Source organism: Amphibalanus amphitrite, unplaced genomic scaffold (assembly GCF_019059575.1).
Source record: "Amphibalanus amphitrite isolate SeventyFive unplaced genomic scaffold, NRLGWU_Aamphi_draft 000437F_arrow, whole genome shotgun sequence".
NCBI classification, from domain to species: domain Eukaryota; kingdom Metazoa; phylum Arthropoda; class Thecostraca; order Balanomorpha; family Balanidae; genus Amphibalanus; species Amphibalanus amphitrite.
This window is the reverse complement of record NW_024881931.1, coordinates 357,665-376,795: the sequence shown is the minus strand read 5'-3', so window position 1 is coordinate 376,795 and position 19,131 is coordinate 357,665. Positions and strand designations below refer to the sequence as shown.

General features: G+C 48.1%; 2 protein-coding genes across 2 annotated transcripts; one reads left to right on the top strand and one right to left on the bottom strand.

Moving 5' to 3' along the window:
• Positions 1 to 156: 156 nt before the first annotated feature.
• Positions 157 to 12,864, top strand: LOC122391437 (eukaryotic translation elongation factor 2-like). The gene is made up of 5 exons (XM_043385340.1): positions 157 to 714; positions 8,433 to 8,841; positions 10,117 to 10,458; positions 10,628 to 12,339; positions 12,594 to 12,864. The coding sequence occupies exons 1-5, from the start codon at positions 712 to 714 to the stop codon at positions 12,660 to 12,662; spliced, it is 2,535 nt and encodes an 844-aa protein (XP_043241275.1). The 5' UTR covers positions 157 to 711; the 3' UTR covers positions 12,663 to 12,864.
• Positions 12,865 to 14,408: 1,544 nt separating this feature from the next.
• On the bottom strand, positions 14,409 to 18,334 carry LOC122391432 (nucleoside diphosphate-linked moiety X motif 19-like). Its single transcript, XM_043385331.1, has 5 exons — positions 18,276 to 18,334; positions 16,730 to 16,862; positions 15,991 to 16,460; positions 15,425 to 15,635; positions 14,409 to 14,812 (listed from the first exon to the last, which is right to left on the bottom strand). The coding sequence occupies exons 1-5, from the start codon at positions 18,312 to 18,314 to the stop codon at positions 14,574 to 14,576; spliced, it is 1,092 nt and encodes a 363-aa protein (XP_043241266.1). The 5' UTR covers positions 18,315 to 18,334; the 3' UTR covers positions 14,409 to 14,573.
• Positions 18,335 to 19,131: the final 797 nt, after the last annotated feature.

The window sequence follows — 19,131 nt, the reverse complement described above, 5'->3', positions numbered from 1 at the left end:
TCCGTCAGATCCTTTAGCACAGTAATTTCAATGCTGGTTCTCACTCGTTATAGCACCCTTGCTTGAAACATTTTTGGCAGCATTTGAATACAACTAAAAAGGTTATTGACCCAATCCCCTCGAATATTATCAGAAAAAAGATTCGACAACTACTTCTACATGGATGAAAGGTTCACAAAGTGCTGCACACCCCAAAGTGTTATTTTCTAATCAGTTATAACTCATTTTGGCTGATTATATTTATGGAAAAATGCCACTGAATTACTTAAGTTACATTCATATTGCACATCAATCTCTATCATCATCAATCTCTATCAGACAGATCATGAGATCTCTAAGGAGGAATGGCTTGGCTAAAATAGCTGCCTTGGCTGTAGGAAGAAAGCAAGCATAGCAGTGAAATAGCGTTTTTTGGGCTGTTTTTGTCTGTTGCGCCGTAAAAGTCGAGATTGTTCTAGAGATGGAATTTGACGGACTTAAAATTATGCTCAAGTTTTTCAAGTTAATTGTCTTTTCCCTTTTAATTTCAAATAATTAATAATTAATAATTTCAAATAAAAGCGGACAGCCCAAGTCATAGAGCGTTCTAGGGAATTGCACAACGCTATGATATCACATCTCAGCACTACATAAAGTCCTTTTTCCGGTGGCTTTCGCCATTGTGGTTGGCGATCGTGCTTCGTTCCCAAATCGAAGCCAAAAGAAGCAACCATGGTAAGTTATAACGATGAACGTTCTTATTTTCTCTTTACAATTTCCTCAAGTAATGCGTTTTGGGTGCTACTGTCCTCCTGGCCTGATACGGGGAGTCCTAAATGATAATTTTCCTTGCTAGGCAAAAATGGCGCACAGCAGCTGTCCGATGTGCACTGTCAACAATAATGTGATTGGCTTAACTTTGTTGGGCATTACATGCTCATATTTGATTCAGCATTACAGGTCTTTAATGATAAATATGTGGCCAATCCATAATGTTTTGTTTTTCAATCTCTGTACGTGTCTGCTTACTGAAGAATGGTAGGTATGTAACTGGGCAGTGGGCACTAATGACCATTTCACCTCAGATAGGACGACGGTGAAAACAGGGCGCTTTGATCAAGGTTCGTGAAATTCACACTTGACGTTTAGCATCAAAAAGGCACATGCAGGGGGGAGAAGTTCCAAATGTCACATGACTAATATGCCCTCTGGCGCCCTGTTTTCACCGGCGTCCCTCAGATACCCTCAATTCTCAAATATTCATGAATGGCCTCTGGTTCAAATGACAATGATTCCTGCTTCCTTATGACCTTTTTTAGAAACAATGTATGCATTTATGACCTTTTTCTGCTGACAAAGACTGCTGCCTGCACTAGAATCTGACTTGGGTACCAGCCAGTCTGCAAAATGTGCCAGGCTTCGACGAGATCTCGTCTGGGCAGACACCACAGGTTGGGGCAGAAATAGGGGCAGGTTTCAGGAAGATTGGGGCAGAAACAGGAAGATCTGGTGCAGAAGTTAGAAAATTGACACAGAAGTGATTTTCTCAGCTTCTCACTGCTTCCTACATCATTATATCATTACATTATTTGCATTATTAGGGGCAGGAATTGGGCTGCCTCTGGACTCAGCATTCTGATTCGGGGCAGGATTTTGTCTGCCCCGAAAATCTTGTCGAGCTCCCTGCCATGTTTTGCAGACTGGGGTACCAGCACAACAAAACGTTAAAGTACCGTAAAACGGGGTGTTAAGGGACAGTTTTGAGGTGTTTTGTTATATAACTCAAGAAGGGTTTGATATAGAAGCATCAAATTGTCAGCATTTTATGTGGAATTTGGTGTTTTATATGCCTGCCACATTAAAGTTTTTAGGATTTATGCCTCAATATTATTTTTTATTATTTTTCATCACTGTCCCTTAGCACCCCAATGTGGGGTGTTAAGGGACACCTATATTATTCCAAGAAATGGTCATCAAATGTCCACAATTGGGGTGTGGAAGGGCACATAATTGATTTATTGAAATGTTTTGCATATTCTGTCACAAAACAAGTCAGGTTCATTCACCACTAATGACCTTTTTAGCCAATTACGTGTAATGCTGTTTACGCTTGTGGAAAATGTGCTAATTATAAGGTAAACAGAGCCAAAAAGTAATCTTCTGTCATCAATAAAAACCCATGTTGAAGCTAGTCACTTGTCATTATGTTGCCCTCTTTGTTTTGGCCTTTTTATGATGACATCACATTTACCTACATCAGTCTCCATTGACCCATCATTGTAAAAGAGAGTGTTGAGATGTTTTGTTACATAACTTAAGATGTGTTAGAGATAAAAGCATGAACTTGCCAGCATTTTATGTGGAATTTGGTGTTTTCCATGCCTACTGAAAGAAAACTTGATTTAATTATATTTAGATTTTATTTTTTATTTTTTCTTCCCTGTCCCTTAGCACCCCACATCCACCTCAAAATATGCATGTATCCGGAAAAGAGGAAGAGGATGATGAATGAATGGGTGAATTTGCACAAGTTTTTCAGGAAACATGTGCAATACATGTGACAATACACCTATGCATTCATTTTCCCTGTACACCCACTAGTTTATGAGGTACACACAGAGTTTTGGAGATGTTTCAATTTTGTGAAAATGTAGCATGATTTTCAAATCCATTTTTGAACCAAATCACTTGCATGAAAAACCATAGCATTTTGTCCTATGGTCAAGAGCAAAACAGTGTCAACTACCACACTGAAGTTTTTATTGAACCTTCTCAAATTAGGAAGTTAATATGACTCAAAGTTTTTCCCATGCAACTGTCCCTTAACACCCCACTGTCCCTTAACACCCCATTTTACGGTATGTGATCAGATGTAGGTAATCTACAGGGTGTTTCACTAAAAGTGTCAAAAAGTAAAAGGTCATAGTGCACATAATAATAATGTTTTCTACGGAAATTTGCATACCATTTCATCCGCAATTGTTGGACATTTGAATATATAAAAACGATAGCACCGTCACTCAAACCTATTCCACATATCCGCCCCTTCTTTTGATGCACCGTTTCGGCACGTGTCCGGAGGTGCCTCACAGCCCGTTTTCATCTTCAGCGTCCAGACTGTCGGCAAAGCCTTGAATGGTGCTCTTCAGCTCCCGAAGTGATGCGACTTGAGTCTTCCTCAGCTCTGCGAGAGCTACTGACCAAAACCAGAAGTAAAGCGGTGACGGATCGGGGCTTCGCGCTGGCCAGAGGCGGGCGCGAAGGCAGCTGATTTTTCGGCGCAGGAACTTCTAATCCAGCTAGTTCCTGGTGGTTACAGCCATTATAGTGGCTGTTTTTGATAACTTGTAAGGCCTTGGCTATTTCTGATGTTGAAATTAGCTTCTTGTTATCTTCAAAGACCCTCAAAAAGACCCTGAACTTTTCAACGGTTTCCGCCGAGAGGTGGGGGACCCCGTCTTTTTTGGACTGGGACCGGCATCGAAGGAACCTTTTTAAACCTCTCAAGAAGCCCTTTGAACCTTTTATAATCTGGAACGTAGCGAGGTGAGAGAATAAAACGTTTCCTGAAAAGTCGGCATATGGTTTCAATGTTTCTGATGGCACCAAAAGTAAGTGTAATTCACCCCTCCTGTTGCGGTGTAAATAACCTGTTCTTGTTCTGCATAAGGAAAAAAACGACTAGTAACTTTGGCCTCCTGCCCTCGCTCCGTATGAGTGTAAAATATATCTTAAATGGGCAAAGCATAAATGTCCAAAAATTTGCAACAAAGCCACGTGCGCAACCACGTAATTTGCATATTTTATATAACTTTAATAGGCATTTACTTTTTGACACTTTTAGTGAAACACCCTGTAGTGTTTTCAATGTGGTTAATTAGCTTCAAAATCCTATTCAATGCTAAAGGACATCATTTGGAATCATTTCCAAACATTCCACCGGGATATGTCCATTGAAATTAAAAAAAAATTGAATACAACACTTAAGAAATACACCTACTCACAACTATCCTTTTCTTCAGTAAATATAAAATAAAACATAATCTAACCTGGCCTTAAATAACTGATGTTGGCAAGTGGTATATTCTTGTTTATGATAATATTGGATATGAATATTGTTTGGAGTAGACTGTAGAGGTGACCTTTTTATACAAACTGCCTGGGGATTACTTATAGATGCCTGGAATCGTATTCTCTGTCAGATTTCATAGAAGAATACTTTAAAATGCTGAAATTTGATGTACTTACCCTGAAAATGAAATTTTATAAGTTCTTTCGTATCAGTTTTAGTAGCTGTTGTACCGGAGCTACACTAACACATGCTTTCTTAATTCACACAAAACATACTTTTTTGTATAACTTAGACCTTTGTGTGAAATTTATAATGCTGACGTGTTAAAAGTAATGACTTATTATTCCCACAACATAAATCCACACTAGTGTTCAGACCTGAACACCATATCAGTGATTGTACTGGATGACGGATGTATATGATGCGAGGAACAAGTGCAGCATAAACATATTGTTTCTTGAAATGTGACAAGTGATCTACAGTTTCTTAAAAACCTAGCCTCTTTTTACCTAGTTAAACTTACTGTTCCACAGTCTATCAGCCCGATTACAGGGTTGGGTTTCATGAGTAAGGATTTACTTTTATGTTTTATGCACATTTCTATTGAATCTTATATAAAAATACACCTCAAAAACAGTCACTACTGTCATGCAAAGGCAAAACCATGCATGATATTAAAAAATGGGTGGTGGTTTTACCCTTGCATGGTAGAGTGGGTGATAGGTATGGGTCTTTATTAGTATCTTTTTAATTACAAAGTCAAAAGAGGCTTGCAAGAGTGCAAAAAATGGGTACAAACTACAAATTAAGGACATGCATAGGATGTTTATTTATGTTCATGCTCATTAAACTGCATTTGAAGCCAGCTATTGTAGATTTCTACTAGATCAATATAAGACTCACATGATAGATTCAACCAGTTTTCCCAACAAATCTCTTTCAGCAGGCAGCTTCTCAAACCTGTATGACACCAATAGTGTATTGAATATGTGAAGACCCTTGCTAGTAGACAAGTATACTTTTTTAGCTCCATTACTGTGCACTCAGTGTGCTTCTAAGATGATCATCATTGCCCATTAAAATTATGTATAGCTGGATCCATTTCGCAGCTGTTCATTTCTGTTCATTGAGGTACAAACTAAGACATGAAGGTAGGATATGTATTTTTTTTTTCTCATGAACTTGAAAACTTCATTCACTGAGAATATGATAAATTATGATGACCAGTTGTAGTGTAATGTTATTAAATAGTAACACAATAGAATGCCAACCTCTTTTCCATGTTATGCAGCTTTTAGCAACTTAATAGGTCATTTACTTCATAAGCAGCATTTTGACCTCAATTGCTTTACATTGGCAGCTCCTGTATTTTAGATACATGCATGTGCCACTTGGTTTATATGGGTAGATACAGCACACATTTGATTAAACTTTATTTTTTGATATTGCTCTCAAGTTGGTATAACATTAAACCCACGCACCGACGGGGGTCCGCGCCAACTTAGAACCGACGGGGGAGGGGCAGTTGCCGCCCCCCCCCCCCGAGCTCCGGAGAACGAAGCAAGATATCGACAATCGGTAAACGGCATGGGGTACGCACGGACAAGGTCTACAATCTTTACTAAGGTCATTTTCAGGTCAGGTCAAAGTCGACGTCACTGGGGTAAAAAAAAATGGCGGCGCTAGAAATGTTTTTAGAAAAGTTTTCTCTCGAATAACTTTCGAAGTAGCCAAGCTAGAAACAAACTAATGGCACCATCGTGATTCTCTCGTCAATCCGCATCGAATCATATACCTATGTGTTGAGCTCGAAAAATCAAGGTCAAAGGTTGGCCTCGGGTCACGTGAACTCAGGGTCATCATGCATATCATTTGATGCGCTTTGACAAGCTGAACACAATGAGACCATCCACGCGACTGTATTTCGTTCCGGTAATAAGTTCCGGTAGCGCAAAAAGCCTTTGTTGGCCCTTCATGTCACATGACCTCACAGTTGCTCAAGAGTAAAACAGGCCTCAAGGTAGTCGAGGTTGATGATATATGAAGTCATTCATGGTATATGGGCCATTTCGACGCGTCTTAGTGAAAAAACTGGTTGATTTTACCCCCATTGACTTAAAATGGAGAGGTCAAGAACTTGACCTGACCTTAGGTCATCAGTATCAAAATTCCAAGATATACAAGTTGTAGCTATCAATGACCTCATTATATCCAACAAGTTACATACGTCTACTGTAGCTCTGACATGCTGACAGTTGCAAAAAGTGATTTGAGGTTTGGTCATTCAAAGTGACCTGGTGATAAAGATTGTTCAGGACACCAGCTTTGTTTATTTTTATTGGTAGCTTTCGGAAGACATCCGCCTTCCTTCATCAGCCTGTCTAAAGCACTAAAATAGTCAATTAATTTCGCTGCGCTACGCGCCGTGGTTTTACTGCTATTCACGAAAAACCTCGGGGGGGGGGGGGGCTAACCGCCCCTCCCCCCGTCTGTGCGCGGGTTAAGCATGCACCTTAAGCATAGTGAAGGGAAGCGCCTCGCCATGGATGTTGCCTGATGTTGTGATGTAAGCAATTCTACATATGTCTACATTTATTACATTTTTATTTCTCAAAATTTAAAGTTAATACTCAACATAAAACTACGGAGTTTGATCAATTATATGCAGCAAAATCAGGATGGCCTTTGGGCGATATATTCAGCCGTGAAACTTCGGAATGCAACACAACAGTTTTTCTTATAGATTACAGGTCATTTAACCCGCGCCCTGCTGGGGGGGGGGGGGGGGATGGTGCGGAGCGCTGCCGTTTTTGTTATAGTCGACTACAGAATGATGTTCTACTTTTCACAGGCAATTATTTGCCTGGAGTGGTAGGCTGTGCCGCATCACACGGGCTGAGTTCACAAATCATAGCTTTGTCCTAATGCTCACAATCGACACGCTTAATTGCGTGATAAACGGCAAACTTAGCGCTCCGGTCAACTGATAGCTTCTGAGGAGTGGAACATCATTCTGTAGTCGACTATACACCTTATCATACATCAATTCTACACATGTTGTGAAAATTTCAGACCAAGGTCATTCAAGGTCAGGTCACCAGGTCACTTGAAGTGACCTCATCTCATAAAAAGTTTCAACGTCTGCCATTGCTACAGTGAGTGACCGATCGCTTTGAAACTTTCAGCGATTGATAAGGGTAACAGTATCTATAAAATGTAATTATCTCAGAATTTTGCATATTTTGCATACCTCCCATTGGGAGGTCGCAAAATTGACCTGACCTTAGGTCACCGATATCAAAATCAAGTCAATGGGAAAAATTGAAATGCGCCTCTTTTGGACGAAAGACATTATAAACACCCCCAAACACTGAATTACAAGTGGTTTAAACACACTGAACATGAAAATGGTGTCCGTGACCCCTAGTTATGTTCCTGAGGTCATCTCAGGTCACGAATAGTGTCCACTTTTTCGCAAATAACTTTTGATAGAGGCATGCTAGAGCGGTGAAAACGCCTTAGATGTGTTCAGCTCGACGATACGGATCGACTGATATGCAACATGACCTTTTCCGGTCAGGTCATGACCTTGACCTGAGGTCAAATTTTCAAGTTGACCTTTCAAGGTCAAGTTATAATTCATTCGATGCGTCTTGACGAGAGGAACACGTTGCTGGTAAAAGTAAGCTCGTACAAGGCATGGGTAAAAAATTATTGCAGAAAAACTGTTTCCGAAAAAATCGACTATTTTTGCAGTTTTTGCCCATTGCAGGCAAAACCGTTGACGTTAGGTCAAATCTGAGAGAATTACTCAGAAAGGGCGTTAATAGGGCTATCGAATGCGCTTTTCCGCGGCGCTGTAGCTCTATTGGTTCCCGAGTTATGCGTTGGCTTCCTGGAAATTGTCGACATTCGACCTGAAAATCGGCGAAATTTTGCCTTCAATGACCTCTGGTGACCTGACCTTTGACCTGACCAAAAAAGTGACCGGAGTGATTTCGTCATTATTTTTGGCGCTCTTTCGAACGCCGCCTTCCGCGTATCGCTACGTGGCCCAGGAGCCGAGTTAGAAGGGGGGTGTTCAAACACCCCCCCCCCCCCCCAGCAGGGCGTGGAAATCCAGGACCCCCAGCCGGGCGCGGGTTAATGGTCTTTATTGAAAAATATGATACTGGGGGCATGATGACTCCTCCATCAACACGACCTCCCCCCCCCCCCAAAGTAACATTGATGCTCGTGATTGAAATTCTGATGTTGCTGGCTGGAATTCCTATGCGTATGATCACCGCTCATTTACTCCGAAATTAAATTTCACTTGGCAAGAATACAGAAGATCGCTCAGAATAAGAGTTCCACATCATCACACTTTGTTTTCTTTCAGGTGAACTTCACCGTAGCCGAGATCCGTAACCTTATGGATCTCAAGAAGAACATCCGAAACATGTCTGTGATCGCGCACGTCGATCACGGCAAGTCGACGCTGACCGACTCGCTGGTGGCCAAGGCCGGTATTGTGGCTGCTGCCAAGGCCGGCGAGACCCGATTCACCGACACCCGTAAGGACGAGCAGGACCGCTGCATCACCATCAAGTCGACGGCCATCTCGCTCTTCTTCAACCTGGAGCCCAAGGATGTCCCGTTCATCAAGGGAGAGAACCAGAAGGAGAAGGACAACGACGGCTTCCTGATCAACCTGATCGACTCACCGGGTCACGTGGACTTCTCGTCTGAGGTGACGGCCGCGCTGCGCGTCACGGACGGCGCCCTTGTCGTCGTCGACTGCGTCTCCGGTGAGTGGTGTGGAAACGCTGGTCGCGGTGCCGAGTGTACGTGTGTGTGTTTACATTTTGCTGAGTGATTGGTTCACTGGCGAATTATTGCCCCTAAGAGTGTGGGTTTAGGTTTGTTTTGGTGTGGGGGGGGGGGGTCGTCAGTTTTTCACTTTTGACTTTTCTCCCAAGTTTCGACTTGGCCTTGCCCTTATTGGCGTTTTCACAGCTACGTCTTGTGCGTGTGTGTGTGTGTGGGGGGGGGGGGTCGATCCCCTCCCTGTCGTTCGGCCCCTTATCAAGCTAGAGCTTCGCGAAGGAACGGTCGGTCTTACACGTGACGAGAGAAAGTCGATGATACCCAACTTTAAGGTCCTAGGTCATAAGTTGACCTTCGAGGCCAGGTCAGTGACCGAAATGTCGCGGAAATCGGCACTTGCTGGGCTAGAGCGTCCTGAAGCAATAGTTTGAAAAGGATTTCCCGGGTGCTGAGCGACAAAATCTGTGTTGAAATTGCAACAAAATTAAGATAAAAAACGAATGATCCGAAGTTATTGTCAGCAGGTGTAAAGCACGACTTTGAGCTACGTTCAAATGGGTGGTAGATTCGAAATCTGCTCCAAAAAGTATCCCTACAGCTGGATTGTCAAAAGTCGATTGAGCTCATCTAAGGTCAAAAACCTCGACCTGACCTTTCGAGTGACCTTGACACCCACCGTGATGCATGTGACAAATCATTTCGCAGGTTGGCACGTTTCTAATCAGAAGTGTAAAAACGCGCGGACACTGCGCTGACATGCGTCGACTTGCTTTTCTGGCCTGACATGGCCTCGGGAAACAGGTCACTGACGTTCTTTAATATGCTGAAACCTGTTACCTGTGGGTTCTCTATTGATTTATTCTATTCTTTTGACCTGTGGTTAAGTCCTTTCATGGTAATCACAGTGAATTCCACTAGAATGGATGTGAAGTGAAACAAATGTTAGATCGGTGATTTACAGTACATGCATTTTAGTAACAGTAGAAAGTTTCCCTAAAAATTATGTGCCTAAGTTCTTGTGAGGTCTATTTCATAACCACACCGAAACAAAATATTGACTGATGTGTAGTTGAGATTTGCTATGTTTTTAAATGATACTGTAGCTTCATTAGGTTAAGTATCGGCTGATTTTTTTTTTTTTTTTGTAAAAAATGGGAGCATTGTACCCTCGTTGATCAGGTGATCTGGCGTTCGGTCTGTTAGAATAAAACGAGCACTAGCTCATTTTTTGACATCCTTTTGTCTCTATTTGGCAGGTGTGTGTGTCCAGACCGAGACCGTGCTGCGTCAAGCCATCGCCGAGCGCATCAAGCCGGTTCTGTTCATGAACAAGATGGACCGTGCTCTTCTGGAGCTGCAGCTCGAGCAGGAGGACCTTTACCAGACTTTCCAGCGTATCGTCGAGAGCGTGAACGTCATCATCGCTACCTACTCTGACGAGGACGGCCCCATGGGCAACATCCAGGTGCACCCGGCCAACGGCTCCGTGGGCTTCGGCTCCGGTCTCCACGGCTGGGCGTTCACCCTCAAACAGTTCGCCGAGATGTATGCGGACAAATTCAAGATCGACCCAATCAAGCTCATGCCTAAGCTGTGGGGTAAGTAGTGCGGGCGAGTTGTTACACTGCGGTCTTATCACTTGCCATTGCTGTTCCACTCTCATAAACAATAAATATAAATTTGCCTTTGGTAGCATGCCTTTAAATGGGTAAAAGGGACATTGAAGTGTGTACGTATTTTAATGCTTCCATGCTTGCTCTCTTCCAGGTGACAACTTCTTCAACATGAAGTCCAAGAAGTGGCAGAAGAGCAAGGAGGCCGACAACGTGCGCTCGTTCAACCAGTTCGTGCTGGATCCGGTCTACAAGGTGTTTGACGCCGTCATGAACTTCAAGAAGGATGAGACCGAAAAGCTGCTCACCGCGCTCAAGATCACGCTCAAGGGCGAAGACAAGGAGAAGGAGGGCAAGCAGCTGATGAAGGTGGTGATGCGCACCTGGCTGCCGGCCGGCGACACCCTGCTGCAGATGATCGCCATCCACCTGCCTTCCCCGGTGACCGCCCAGTTCTACCGCATGGAGATGCTGTACGAGGGACCGCCCGACGATGAGGCGGCGCGCGCCATCAAGGCCTGCAACCCCGAGGGACCGCTCATGATGTACGTGTCCAAGATGGTGCCCACCTCGGACAAGGGACGCTTCTACGCGTTCGGCCGTGTGTTCGCCGGCAAGATCGCTTCGGGACTGAAGTGCAAGATCATGGGACCGAACTATGTGCCTGGCAAGAAGGAAGACACCACCGAGAAGACCATCCAGCGCACGATCCTGATGATGGGACGCTACACGGAGGCCATCGAGGACGTGCCGTGCGGCAACATCTGCGGTCTGGTCGGCGTCGATCAGTTCCTCGTCAAGACCGGCACTCTGACCACCTTCCGCGAGGCGCACAACATGAAGGTGATGAAGTTCTCCGTGTCTCCCGTCGTGCGTGTCGCCGTGGAGGCCAAGAACCCGTCCGACCTGCCCAAGCTGGTGGAGGGTCTGAAGCGTCTCGCCAAGTCCGACCCCATGGTGCAGTGTATCATCGAGGAGTCTGGCGAGCACATCATCGCCGGCGCCGGTGAGCTGCATCTGGAGATCTGCCTCAAAGATCTGGAGGAGGACCACGCTTGCATCCCGCTCAAGAAGTCCGACCCGGTGGTGTCCTACCGTGAGACTGTGAGCGACGAGAGCAGCGAGATGTGCCTCTCCAAGTCGCCCAACAAGCACAACCGCCTGTTCATGAAGGCCGTGCCGATGCCGGATGGTCTGCCCGAGGATATCGACGACAACGAGATCTCGCCTCGTCAGGACTTCAAGATTCGTGGCCGCATGCTGGCTGACAAGTACGACTACGACATCACTGAGGCCAGGAAGATCTGGTGCTTCGGCCCCGACGGCAACGGACCCAACATCCTGGTGGACTGCACCAAGGGAGTGCAGTACCTGAACGAGATCAAGGACTCTGTCGTGGCCGGCTTCCAGTGGGCCACCAAGGAGGGCGTGCTCTGCGAGGAGAACATGCGCGGCATCCGCTTCAACATCCACGACGTGACGCTGCACGCTGACGCCATCCACCGCGGCGGCGGCCAGATCATCCCGACGGCTCGCCGTGTCCTCTACGCCTCGCAGCTGATGGCCTCGCCTCGTCTGCTGGAGCCCGTCTACCTGTGCGAGATCCAGTGTCCGGAGGCGGCCGTCGGTGGCATCTACGGCGTGCTCAACCGCCGGCGTGGTATCGTGGTCGAGGAGATGCAGGTGCCCGGCACGCCCATGTTCCAGGTCAAGGCGCATCTGCCGGTCAACGAGTCGTTCGGCTTCACGGCCGACCTGCGCTCCAACACCGGCGGCCAGGCGTTCCCGCAGTGCGTGTTCGACCACTGGCAGATCCTGCCCGGCGACCCGATGGACGCCGGCTCGAAGCCCTCTGTGGTTGTGTCGGTAAGTAACTGCGGCCGGCTGGGACTAGACTGGATGGGGGGGGGGGGGGGGCGGTAGCTGCAATAACAATCGTCAGCTTCTGTGGTCCATTTATGTGCTGCGTGAAGTGCGAATCTTGGCGCTTCTCGTCCGTTAGAATCTGTTTTGTAGGCCTGTTTGTGGTGTGGTTGTTTTGCCATGGTTACTGTGGGACACGGACTGTCAGATCGTTGGCTTTAACCATGCTAATCATTTGTTCCTTTTCTTGCCCACAGGATACGAGGAAACGGAAGGGACTCAAGGAGGGCATACCCGATATCTCCAACTACTTCGACAAGTTGTAAGCGCACCACCAGGACCGGTCGAACGTTAGGCCTTTGCTTCATATTAAAATATTTTATTATGAACCAGCTTGTATATTGTTTTACACGCATCTGCGGCGGCGAGTGGTGGTTGCGTACTGAACTGACGGTCTGGGCCGGAACACCCGGCAACACCTCCTCGACTCCTGAACGGTGGTAATAAACGGAACATCTTCCTCGGGGAGCGCAGCGTTTTCGGAGAGCGGGAGGGGTAGAGAGGGGACGCCCCACAGCTGGCGTCAATAGCGTCTGTGAACGGAGCCGGTCGATTACGGCGGGTGACCGCACCTGTGCGGGGGAAGGCCGCGGCCCCGGCTAGAAATGCGGCTTGGTCGTCACACACGATTGAACGAGAAGACCGGGGATGCTTGCTTGGCCTAATCTATCTGTTCAGGAAACGTTACAACATTCTTTAGCCGTAATCGAAGAGGCGGTGAATGGCGCTGGATCGGGGGCTTAACGATGCTGATCTCATCTATGGAGCGGTGGGAAGGAGGGAGAGGGGTGTTGCATCACCTGTCGACACCGGTTTCGACCGGAAATCGGTTGACTGCAGCGCAACAGCGGAATGAGGAGGCCAGGCTCAGGGTACACTGCCAGCCCCAGCGGCGTTGAGATGTCTGGTGCAATAAACACTAGAAAGAATCCACGGACGGTAAAAATGAATGGGGGGGGGGGATAGGAATCGAGCGCTGTATTCCGGGCGGGGTAGCTGCCGCTGCCGATAGTTCGCTCTCCCCAGGGCCCTCCTTAGTCATCAGACTTGTTAGATTGAAAACTGATGAAATCACCTTTGTCTCCGCATGTTTTATTTTAGGTAAAAACGCACTAATATATTGCACGACTCAGACCCCAAACAACAACCAAGTTCCTACCATACAACAAACGCGCTCCAGGAAGTGTCAGTCACCTTGTATAATAAAGACAATGCATTTGATTCCACTCGAGTTCGGCTGCAAAATTACCTGTAGTCCTCATGATCGACAACGCATTCAGAACCGATTCTCCCGAGATTATGAGGCTAAAGATCTGATAAAAAGGCTAAAAAAAGATACTGTGTAAAAGGAAAAAAAAGATGTCGCCAAACTCAGCACCGCGGGCACTCACTCAGTTAGTACCTAGAAGTAGTAACACTGAATCTGAGCACGTCCTAAAACATGGGGTACAAACAACGCGTAACATGCATGGCGTTCATTTAGAACGCCTCATGAACTGAGCATAAACCGGGGTCCAGGGGCGTCGACACCGGTCCGACTTTTCCGACTAGTCGGACCACTTTTTCGACTAGGCGGTGCCCTGCTGTGGCTCGCGGGGCCCCTGCTGCAGACCGCGGGGGCCCTGCTAGAGACCGCGGGGGCCCTGCTGCGCCTCTGGGGCCCTGCTGGACACCGCGGGGCCCTGCTGCGGCCCGCGGGGTCCCCTTCTGCGGCCGCGGGGGGCCCCTGTTGGGGCTCTCGGGGGCCCTGCTGCGGCAACGGGGGCCCCTGCTGCGGCAACGGGGGCCCCTGCTGCGGCAACGGGGGCCCCTGCTGCGGCAACGGGGGCCCCCGCTGCGGCTCGCGGGGGCCCTGCTGCGGCCACGGGGGCCCCTGCCAGGGGACCCTGCTGCGGCCACGGGGGCCCCTGGGGGCCCCCACCGGTGGGGGCCCCCCGAGAAAAAGTCGGACCAGTTTTCCTTACGCGTCGACGCCCCTGCCGGGGTCGACATAACAGGTGAACGGCATGACATCTGAGGCATACATAATATTGACAAACATACAAATACAACGTCTAAAATAGCACCACACATGATATAGCACATCATATTCGGCACACTCAGCAGCGAGCGCAGGCGCCTATCATTGAGCGCCACTGGAGCAGCACACAGCCGGAACGATCCCGGCCGATAGGACATCAGCTACCGACCCAGTACTTCTCTGGCGTGCCGGCCGAGTCGCGGTCGGCCGGGTAGGCCGGTCCGACGTGGCCGTACGGCAGCTGAACTGTGCAGTGCGACGACCGTCCCATGACGGTGCGGTGCCACCGGCCGCCCGGCGTCTCCGCCTGTGCCAGCGTCATTGGCAGGCGGAGCGGCGCCGGCTCGGCCAGCGGGTCGGCCGCCGGCTCGCCCTCGGCCGGGTACAGCTCGTCACCTGGCGGCGGAACGCGGCCACGGTCACAGAGGTCACGCACACACTCAGTAAGCGAGGGTGCGGAGGGGAACGGAGTCGAGACGGGGTCCAGATGGTAACTACCGCGCTCAGTCGTATTTAGACACATTGATTTGTATGATAATAGAACTAAGCACACCACCGTTCATTTAATACTAGCAGACCAACTGGAAATTTAAAGGCAGGCTGACTCAGATGTTCATCTGACAAACCCAAGTTCAGGCAAATTTGCAAAGTCATCAGAGAGCTCGGGGCAGATCCACAGTCACAAGCACCAGAAAGCACTCGAACCCGCTAGTCACTGAATCAAACGTCAGCATGATTCGCAGATTCGCCAGTCAGGTGACTCGTGACAGCTGGTTCAGCGAATAGTAGTCGGCCAAGTGACTGGCCTACATACAGACCAAGCGGATCACAAACGGACTCGTCTATGTGGTAAATGAGCCGGCTCACGGCCGGCTCTGCCGTGAACCGCCCGGCGCCCCGCCCCTGCCGTGACCCGCCCGCCCGGCTCGCCCCGCCCCTGCCGTGACCCGCCCGCCCGGCTCGCCCCGCCCCTGCCGTGACCCGCCCGCCAGGCCCCGTCTCACTGACCGGGCAGCAGTCCCAGCCGGTGGCCGTCACTGAGCAGCGCCACCACGGGCAGCATGCGCTGAATGCCCAGCGACGCCCGCCGTCGGCTGAACCGCTCCAGCGCCGACCAGCTGCCGAACCGCTGCAGCCGACTCAGCTCGTACAGCTGCGGCGGCATCAGGGTGGTGGTGCCCGCGGCGTGGTCGGCCAGCACCGCCGCCGGCCGCCGCCACTGCCGCCCGAGCACCCGGTCAGTGAAGGGTCCGCACAACACAGGTCACCAGAGTGATCATACGAAACAAACTAGAAGACCAAAAGAGCAAAGAATACGGGTAAAATACACGCTAATGCAGACAAACCAAATCTGAAAGCTGCGTTGAATGCGTATTTAGTTCGTGATAAGCATATAGTCGAGATTTGAAAAAAAACAATGGCAAGGAGAAACAGATTAAGCTAGGCTTTCTGAATGATAGTTGATTACATCACGTGTCTTGCGCAATATTAACGAGATTCAAACGACAAAATAGCATGTAGTGCTTCATCAGGAACCCGCCACTACATCCATCGGTCCTGTCCCGAGCACCCACCTCCACGTGTTCAGTCTCGGTCTGGTCCTCGCAGCAGGGCGGCCGGTCGGGCACACTGGCCACGAAGAAGGCCGCGTCGTGCCGGTGGCCCGGGACGGCCACCGGGGTCAGCCAGGCGCTCCACTCGTGCAGGCTCCAGACGTCCGGCGCCACGGCCAGCTCGCGCGCCAGGCGCAGCAGCTCGGCGGGCCGCCGCTGCACGAGCGGCCGCCACCGCTCCGCCTCTGCCACGGGCAGCGGCGCCGGCCGGCCGCCGGCCGCCGGGCGGGTCAGCAGCACGCCCGTCTCTTCGAACGTCTCTCGCAGCGCGGCCAGCCGGAAGCCGATCTCGGCGGGCAGCTCGTCGCCCACCGGCGGCCGCTCGACGAAGGTGGCCGGCCGCGGAGCGCTGAGCAGCAGCGGCTCCAGCGGCAGCGCCGTCAGCAGCGGCCGCCAGGCGGCGCTGAAGTCGCTGTCGTCTACTATACCACCTGCCGGCGAGTGCTGCTATCAGCGGCTGTGGGGGGCGAGCTCTACCAGGACAAACTCTGCCTGCAGCAGCGTCTCCGTTTTTACCCTCCCCCCCTCCCCTATCAGCGAATGATACCCTCAGAGGAAAGTGCTGCTTCCAGTGGCACCCGCCACAACCCTTTTAGACAGGGTTTACCAGGCGTGAAACATTTCTATCTTTACGCAATGGTTTGCAAACATTCTTCTTGGGGTATCTCCGGAGGACCGTCATCATCGCCGTGGCACTCACCAGGAAAGACCTCCACGTCGGGTAGGTGCCGGCTCTTGCCGCTGCGGCGCACCATGAGCAGGGCCAGCTCGTCACCAGCACCCCGGCCCGACAATACCAGCGTGGCCGCCCGGCGCCACGCCGTGCCCGCCATCTGCCGGCGAAATCAGCAAACAGAGATCAGTGCAGCTCCCACCAAATATCTACAACCCATCTACAACAGCAGTCACCACAGCAGTTGGCAATCTGCCAACCACAGGACACAAATACAAGAACCACTAAGAACTAGTGTTGGTTTTCCAATTGCGAGGACTTACGTGAGATAACCTGACCCGGCCAGTCCGGCCTTATCTACCCTAACTCAGCTTAGTTTAACCCAACCCAAACCCTGACCTAGCATAATCCATGGATTAGAGACAATCACTTATCCATGCCTAAGCTAACCTAAGCTAACCTAACTAACCTTACATTAAGCCCTACATCTACTTAACACCTAGGTACCCCTGGCAGTCAGACTGAGTTAGGAGAAAGGACAGATTAATCAATCTGTCCTAACTCCTACTTCCCATCTGAACCATCTTCCTTCATGGATTATTATAGTTGCTACAGAAATAAGCATCATTTTTAGATTAAGGACATGGAAAAACAAAAATGAGCAGAAATTTTCCTTCAAAACCAGTGCAGATCCCAGCTTTAGTAATACCACATTTTAATTACTGCATTTTTATAATATAAATTCTGGTAAGCCAAAGCCAGCACAATTCCTCAGTGCCCTAGTGAATAAGACATATGGGGCATTCCACGATAGATCGTACCACTTTTTTTCTAATTTGACACCCTCATCTCTCGGAATTTGACGAAAATTGGTCTCAGGGGTAATCTAGGGCTCTGAATCTACCTGTAACAATTTCAGGCTCATCAGATAAGTATTTTTTGAGTTATGGCGTATAACATTTTTTGGATCTTGCTTTGCAGGGCTAAGTTTGGTGGGCTGTAACTCTAAGACGGATTATTCAAATGCCAAATGTTAGATAACATTGAACTTGCAATGAAACAGAGATTAATATGTATTTTTGAAATTTCGAAAAATACGCTATTTTTGATATATGACATATCGAGTTTTCTTTCATTTGCATTTTTTGGACTTTGGGACCAAATTTTTTTGAATTTTTATTTCTTTAAAAAAATATTTAGCTCATTGTTAAGAAGTGTGCAAAAAATTAGGAAGGTGTTCTTTCTATAATTGTATTTATTTTACGTCACGATAACGGTTTCCAATAGTGATTTTGGGAGGGGAGCTTACAAATGGCGTGGTAAAGCTGCCTAGTGACATCACGGGTTACTGAAATTTCAATTGAAGTCTTAGTCATCTGAAAAAAAATGAAAAGAGGGTTCATCCAACCCTCTTTCCTATAAGCGCGAGAGTCAAAAGGCTGTTTGGTTCTGACATTGTTTTGGACGCCAATGACCATAGCTGTCCGAGATAAGAGTTACAGGACGCATACATGTACCGGGGTTACATGAGCAAGTAAATGCGTATTAGGAACGGATTTTCCTATTCGCTCACCATTGTAGTCCGTTTGTAATGCGTATTAACTCTGCTCATGTAACCCCGAGCATGGTGTCCTCCAGAGGTCTCACAACTTATATATCTGGGAATTTTTGAAGGTCACATGAGTCACGTGACATCACTGTTATAATTAGGGCCTGTTCCAGCGCCTCCAGTAGAAATTCTTGACTGGAGGCTCTACCAGAGGTTTCACTGGAGGCGCTGGAACGCAATCTGGAGATTTCTGGAGATTGGCGTCACAGATACCAAAAGAATAAGGATTGTTCTCTCTTGAAACACAAAATTTGTTTTCAATTTCAGTAAGAAAGATAAACAAAATTATAGCAATGTGATTTTCTTTACATTCAAGTTGTAAAATTATCAGTCCAAAGTCCTTTGTTTACATTCGTGATTGTCACATGTGCGCCATAATTGTAGACCAGAGCCTCCAGAGAAATTTGGACCTCCCAACTCTCTGGAGGCTACTGGAGGTTTCTGGAGCTTTGGCGAGAGCTTTCTGGAGCTTTCTGGAGGCGCTGGAACGCTCTCTGGAGGATTCTAGAGCTTTCTGGAGCTTTCTGGAGGTTTCTGGAGGCGCTGGAACAGGCCCTTAAAGTCAATGGGGAAATATAAAATCTGTTATTTTGGCGCCGATAATGATCTAAAACTATGGGCCTGTTCCAGCGCCTCCAGAATAAATTCTTGACTGGAGGCTCTACCAGAGGTTTTACTGGAGGCGCTGGAACGCAATCTGGAGATTTCTGGAGATTGGTGTCATAGATACCAAAAGAATGACGATTGTTCTCTCTTGAAACGCAAAATTTGTTTTCAATTTTAGTTAAAAAGATAAATAAAATTATAGCAATGTAATTTT

Bases quoted from the DNA above. Each gene is read 5' to 3' on its own strand.
- LOC122391437 (XM_043385340.1), top strand. The intron at 8,842-10,116 runs GTGAGTGGTGTG...TCTATTTGGCAG, and splicing joins CGTCGTCGACTGCGTCTCCG to GTGTGTGTGTCCAGACCGAG. The intron at 12,340-12,593 runs GTAAGTAACTGC...TCTTGCCCACAG, and splicing joins AGCCCTCTGTGGTTGTGTCG to GATACGAGGAAACGGAAGGG.
- LOC122391432 (XM_043385331.1), bottom strand. From the start codon at position 18,314: ATGAGCAGAGTTAATACGCATTACAAACGGACTACAATG. The intron at 16,863-18,275 runs GTGAGCGAATAG...TTTCGCCGGCAG, and splicing joins ATTACAAACGGACTACAATG to ATGGCGGGCACGGCGTGGCG. The intron at 16,461-16,729 runs GTGAGTGCCACG...ACTCGCCGGCAG, and splicing joins CGACGTGGAGGTCTTTCCTG to GTGGTATAGTAGACGACAGC.